Genomic DNA, 6000 nt, shown 5'->3' with positions numbered 1-6000 from the left:
CCTGGCAGAGCTTGAGCCCATCATGCCCCCTTGTCCTATTGCTGAGTGCCTGGGAGAAGAGACCAACCCCCACCTGGCCAGAACTTCCCTTCAGGCACTTCCAGACAGTGCTGAGGTCACCTCTGAGCCTCCTCTTCTCCAGGCTAAACACCCCCAGCTCCCTCAGCCTCTCCCCACAGCACTTGTGCTCCAGTCCCTTCTCCAGCCTCGTTGCTCTTCTCAGTTGGGTTGGAAGAGACCCCTGAGATCATCAACCCTTGATCCAACCCCACTGTGATCACCAGCCCAGGGCACAGAGTGCCCTGGGCTGGTGATCACAGTGGGGTTGGATCAAGACAGGGTGGATTCTCTGCCCCTGGAGGTGGATTCTCTGTCCCTGGCCCCACTCCAGCCCCTCAATCTCTTTCCTGACCTGAGGGGCCCAGAACTGAACACAACACTCAAGGTGTGGCCTCCCCAAGGCAGAGTCCAGGGGAAGGGTCACTGCCCTGGGCCTGCTGGCCACGCTACTTTGGATCCAGGCCAGGATCCCATTGGCCTTCTTGGCCACCTGGGCACACTGTTGGCTCCTGTTGAGCTTCCTGTCCCTCAGTTCCCCCTGGTCCCTCTGCCTGGCTGCTCTCCAGCCACTCTGTGCCCAGCTGGGACATGAGGGGGATATGGAAGGGGTTTGTATATTGGGTCCTGAGGGGTCTGTGGAGCAAAGCATGGAGATAAAATACATCTTATCTATTTCTTCCCTCACAACACACATAGATACACAATCTCTGACAAGACAAACACAGGTCTAGTAGAAGGTGTCCCAACCCACAGCAGAGGGTTGGAACCAAATGATCTTTGAAATCTCTTCCAACCCAAACCATTCCAGGATTTTGTGATTCCTCCTCCCTCCCTCCCTCCCTCCCTCCCTCCCTCCCCAGGAATCTAAGGGGACCCTCCCAACACACCTTTATCACAGACATGAAAGAAGAAAGACCTCCAAGATAAAACACCACTGCCCCTTCCCTCCCAGGGCCTACACATGGGGATCCCTAAAGGCCCCCCGATGATCCAAACAGAAAGAGGGACCCCGAAACCATTGGGGCATCCCTGGCCCCTCCAGGGGCCCCGAGGAGTGACCCCCTAATCCCCCTGAGGGCCCGAACAGACCCAGGGGACCTCTCATCTGCCCCTCGAGGGCCTAAACGCACAAGGAAAGAACCAATCCCCCCCTCAGAGCCCGAAGGGACGCGGGGGACCCCTAACCCACCATGAGGGCCCCAGCAGGTGATCCCAACCCCACCGTGAGAGCCTGAAGAGACAAGGGAGACCCCCAAGCTCCGCACGGAACCCCTCACCCCCTCTAAAAAGCCAGGCAGACACGGGGGGGATGCTCAAAACCCTCTTCGACTGCCCAAACACACAGGGAGGGATCCGACCAGGCCCAGGGCTCTCCGGGCCCCGCTCACCCTCTCGCAGTTCCCTCAATCCCGCGGCGCCTCCTCAGCGACTGCCCGGCACGGCCTCCGTGCGCGCGCCTTTATACTCCCCGGAACCGGAAGTCTCCTGGTGCTGAGGTGTTTCATTGGTTCCCTTGGAGGCTCCGCCCCTCCCGGAAGCAGGGAGGGCCTTTCCTCCTCCCGCACCGCCCCCGCCGCGCCGCTTCCGGGACGGGCAGGGGCGGAAGGGGCGGAAGGGCCCGGGAGGGAAGGAGGGAGGGAAGAAGGAAGGAAAGAAGGAAGGAGGAGCCGCCGCGGCCGCGCAGGGACCGGCGGGACCCGCCGCGGGAGGTAACGGCGTGTGCGGGGCGGCGGAGGGGGTGGTCCCGCACCGGGAGGGGCGGCTCCGGTGGCTGGAGCGCCGGAGGGGGGTTCGGGGGTTCTCCGCACAGCTGCTCTGCCCCCGTGTCTCTTCTTGAAGTGGTTTTGGGTCCCCGGTAGAGCGGGGCGGGGCGTTGATCAGGTTGTTTATCAGCCCCCGGAGTTCGGTGCTGGTCGGTTCCGGCTTTGACTCTTCCCGGTGGTTCCCGCTTGGAAAAAGGTGTTTCCAAGAGCCGCTGGCAGGCGGGGTCCTGGCCGAGCCGGTTAAAAGTTCAAATTAAGGGGCTGTTTAATTGAAGGGCTGGTTGAAAGTTGAAGTGAAGGGGCTGTTTAACCGGAGGGCTCTCGCAGTGGTTCGGAGCCCCGAAAGGCTGAGCCGAGCCGGGCCCTGCCCTGGGCGGGTGCGGCACCGAAAGGGACGAGGGACACAGAAAACGAGGGAGAGACACAGAAAGTAAAGGGGAGACAAGCGAGGGGAGACCCCAAAGTTAAGGCAGATACACAAGAAGTAGGGGATTATCCGTGCTCGTGCACTTAAAACTTGGAGTGGTGTAATGTTTCTAGTCCAACTTCACGTTAAGCTCTGCCCGGAGACCTTCAGCGGTTTTCTGTGAGCAAACCCCCTCCTTTTGGACTTAAAACTGGCTGTGAACTTGCTGCCTGTGTAGCACAACGCTGAGCCTTGCCGAGGCTGTGTTTGCTGCCCCCCAAATGGCCCTTTCTGGGGGTGATGGTGCCAGGCAGGGATGCAGCCCAGCATCATAACCTGCCCCACTGCTGTACCTGAGCTCCAGGAAATGCGGGTGCCACGTTCTTGGGTGTTGCTGCAGCACCTGAGCTGTGTTTGCTCTGCAAGTCTCAGGTCATTTATTACCCTCTAGGCCCCCAAGCTGCTCCCGGTGTTTGAATCACAGAATCATAGAATGGATTGGGTTGGAAAAGACCTCAGAGATCAGCAAGTCCAACCCTTGATCCAACCCCACTGTGATCACCAGCCCAGGGCACTCTGTGCCCTGGGCTGGTGATCACAGTGGGGTTGGATCAAGACGTGGTGGATTCTCACTCAGTGCCACATCCATAGAATGGATTGGGTTGGAAAAGACCTCCCAGATCATCAAGTCCAACCCTTGGGCCAACTCCAGTCCCTTTACCAGATCATGGCACTCAGTGCCACGGCCAAGCTCAGTTGAAAAACCTCCAGGGATGGGGAATCCACCCTCTCTCTGGGCAGCCCATTCCAATGCCTGAGCACTCTCTCTGCAAAGAATTTTTTTCTGCTCTCCAACTCAAATTTCCCCTGGCAGAGCTTGAGCCCATCGTGCCCAGTGTCCCCTTGGGTGCCACCATACCCAGGTGTGGGTTGGGGGTTCTGGTGCTGTTTTGTGGCTGCTGTTGCAACACCCCCAGCCCAGCTCGTGTGTGGAACCAGCACAGATGGTGTGTTGTGCCTTCCCGAGGCTCTTCCCAGCTGCCAGGCAGTGCAGGGTATTGCTCCTGACATCCAAACCACTAATCCACTTGATGGTGTTTCGCTTGCAACCTGAAGCCACACCAGGTAAAAATGCACCAGCCAGGCTGTTCCTTTGGGTCCTTATTTAGGGAAGAGTTTGCAGAGGGAAAAATTAGTTTAGCTGTTATTAATTATGGGTTGAGCACATAGCACTTCATATGAGAGATGCCATTTGGCCACTTAGGGATGCTCTGGGGATGCTGGGAGTTGTCTTACACTTTGGAAACTGCTGTCTGGTAGATTATTAGTTGTTTTAGAGCAGAATTGTGCCTGTTTTGAAACATTTTTTAACAGAATATTCTCTTTTCTTCAAGTGTGTGGCTTGAGTAGCCCGTGCTGGCTGTAAACAGGGCAGTGGGAGGTGGAGGAGATTGGAGCTTGTTTGTAGTTGGCTTTTCCTTTGTTTCTCCAAGCTGGCTGTATTTTGATATCAATGAACCTTGAAGGGCAGCAAGTGGGATCTGTTTAATCATCTTTTCCCCCCGAGGAGAGCAGTCTCTGTCAGCAGGGCCAGTTGGTGACACAAAGTCCAAAATACACATGGTCATTTGAACGGTCAGGGATTAGCGGCGCTGTCGTCTTTCCAGGATTTATCCAGAGCTGTGTTTCCAGCCATGGGCTGTTCTGTTGGTCTTTGCTCAAGTGCTGGCTCAGCAGGTCAAAATGGAGAGCTGGGAAAGCTCTTGGATCCTTAGGCTGGGAAAATGGAAGGGAGGGCATGGATGTGGTTTGAAAGTCCAGGATGCAGAGGCAGGAGTTGTTTGGTGCTCAGTGCTCTTTGCTGTACTCTCATCTCCACCTCCTTGGATAAAGTAATGCCTAAATGCAGTTAATTTTTTAAATTAAGATATAAAGAAAGTGTGAAGTGTCAAGGATTTTGTAATGTAGTGAAAGCATTGAAGAATTTAGTGATAATGGTGTGCAACAGATTCCTGCCTGGTTTTTAATATAAATATATTAAATGGTCCTGGCTATCTCCTTTTAAGGCAGCATTTCAGGAGCACCGAACTCCAAACCTAACCTTTCAAAAGTAATTATTTAGGAAGCATGGAAGGATTGTGACTGGGCCCGTGGACAAAGGCATTTCAGATGGTGTCTTTGGGGTATAGGAGAGCGAGGTCCTGGCAAATGTGTTCGGCTCGAAAATACAATTAAACAGTCTGAAAATTGAATGCAAGTTGGAGCCTGAGGCTGTTAAACGTGGAGCTGATTGTTTCACGGTCTCCTGCACAGGAAAGAGCACTGGCTTTGCACTCTATTTATCCTCTTCCTGGGGAAAAGATGAAAGCATTTTATATTCATACGGACAAATATTTGTCTCTCTCTCTCAGATTCTGCCCGTCTCCCAAGGTCGGGGCTTGAACCCTGCTGGATAAAGCCGGAGCCGCCCCCCTCTTTTCCCAGCCATGCGAACTGCGGGATGAAGCTGGAAGCGGTGGTGGAGCAGCTGCAGAAGCAGCAGCAGCAGCAGCAGCAGCAGCAGCAGCCGGCGGTGCAGATGGATCCGCGGGAGCGGCGGGAGCGGCAGCTGCGGGAGGCGCAGGTGCCGCTGCCGCAACATCTGGCGGTGCCACGCGCGGTGCTGGCACAACCCACCCGCGCCCCGCTGGCACCGCCCGGCACGGCCCTGCCCAGAGCCACTCCTCTGGCACCACCTGCCCGCGCCTTCGACCAGAGCAGCATGAATTCCGAGCCGGAGGAGGAGGAGGAGGAGGAGGAAGAGGAAGATGAGGATGAAGAAGAGGAGGAGGGGAGCGGTTTGGAAGGCAGCGAGCTCGATGGCGCTGATGTGACTGGGAAAGAAAGCTGCTCTGCTCTCAAGTATTTTCGTGCTCCCAAAGTTGCCCATCCCAACCAAAGAGTGCCCTCTACCTCTAATCCTCTCCCTGCTCAGGGGCACCAGCGGGTGGGACAGCAGGGCAAGGAAGAACAGGGTAAAGACACTACTAAGCAGCTGCACTCCGGGTCCCCGGCAGGACGCCCGAACTGGCGCTTGGACGAGCAGCTCAAACAGGTCAGTGCTGACATTCCTTCCTCCTAAAAAGGGCCATAATATTCAGTCAACCTGAGGATTTTCTTAGCCTTGTGTCCTGCTACAAGCACTTGAAAGCTCTTTGGAAGGCAGTGCTTCCCTGGTGTGTATTTGTTCTTTCATAAAGAGGTTCCACAAGAACTTTGCTTTACTGATTTCCAGATAGAGGAACCCCCAGTCTGTGAGAACCTTTGTGGAGAGGCATTTGTGGGTTATTCCAAATGGAATAGCCTGGTGGTGTGTTCATTTTTGGTGCAGTCACTTGCCTGCTAACATCTCATTGGATTTATTTCTCATCTGACACCTCCAACCCCTTTGTGTGATGCTGGAAGTTTGGATTTCTGGTTGGTGGTGTGGGGCAGGCAGGGAAGAGTGTCCTGCCACTGATCATGGGAGTCAGACCCACTTTGTTTCATGTGTGGGAAGGTAGGAAGCAGCCACCTTAGGAGGTTAATTCTATGTTTGACTGAAGAATTGCTGCTCCTTGTAGAGGATCATGGAATCATTTTCTGTGCTGGGAGTGGATATTTCAGTGGATTACTGTGGTCTTCCTACCTAGCTCTTCCTGCAAACCATCTGGGGGTGTTCCTACACCAGTGCATGTGGCAGGAACTCATCAGAGTTGCCAAGTGAATGATATTTGTACTGGTGGTGCTATA

The 6000-nt window shown here is 54.9% G+C and overlaps 2 protein-coding genes across 5 annotated transcripts in view; one reads left to right on the top strand and one right to left on the bottom strand.

Moving 5' to 3' along the window:
• LOC139678071 (actin, cytoplasmic type 5) overlaps positions 1-1540 on the bottom strand; it is a 3488-nt gene extending 1948 nt beyond the window's left edge. The window contains exon 1 of the mRNA XM_071568631.1: positions 1449-1540. The gene's annotated coding sequence lies outside the window, so the exon portion shown is untranslated. The remainder of the gene's footprint in view (positions 1-1448) is intronic.
• Positions 1541-1696: 156 nt separating this feature from the next.
• ARID3B (AT-rich interaction domain 3B) overlaps positions 1697-6000 on the top strand; it is a 33721-nt gene continuing 29417 nt past the window's right edge. For all 4 annotated transcript variants that reach the window (XM_071568706.1, XM_071568705.1, XM_071568704.1 and 1 more), the window contains exons 1-2: positions 1697-1769; positions 4641-5323. In XM_071568706.1, coding sequence (XP_071424807.1) covers positions 4730-5323 — 594 coding nt within the window. In that variant the 5' untranslated portion in view covers positions 1697-1769; positions 4641-4729. The remainder of the gene's footprint in view (positions 1770-4640; positions 5324-6000) is intronic.

This window comes from Pithys albifrons, chromosome 13, assembly GCF_047495875.1.
Source record: "Pithys albifrons albifrons isolate INPA30051 chromosome 13, PitAlb_v1, whole genome shotgun sequence".
Classification (NCBI taxonomy): domain Eukaryota; kingdom Metazoa; phylum Chordata; class Aves; order Passeriformes; family Thamnophilidae; genus Pithys; species Pithys albifrons.
The sequence above is the reverse complement of the archived record's forward strand: the minus strand, read 5'-3'. Positions and strand labels throughout refer to the sequence as shown.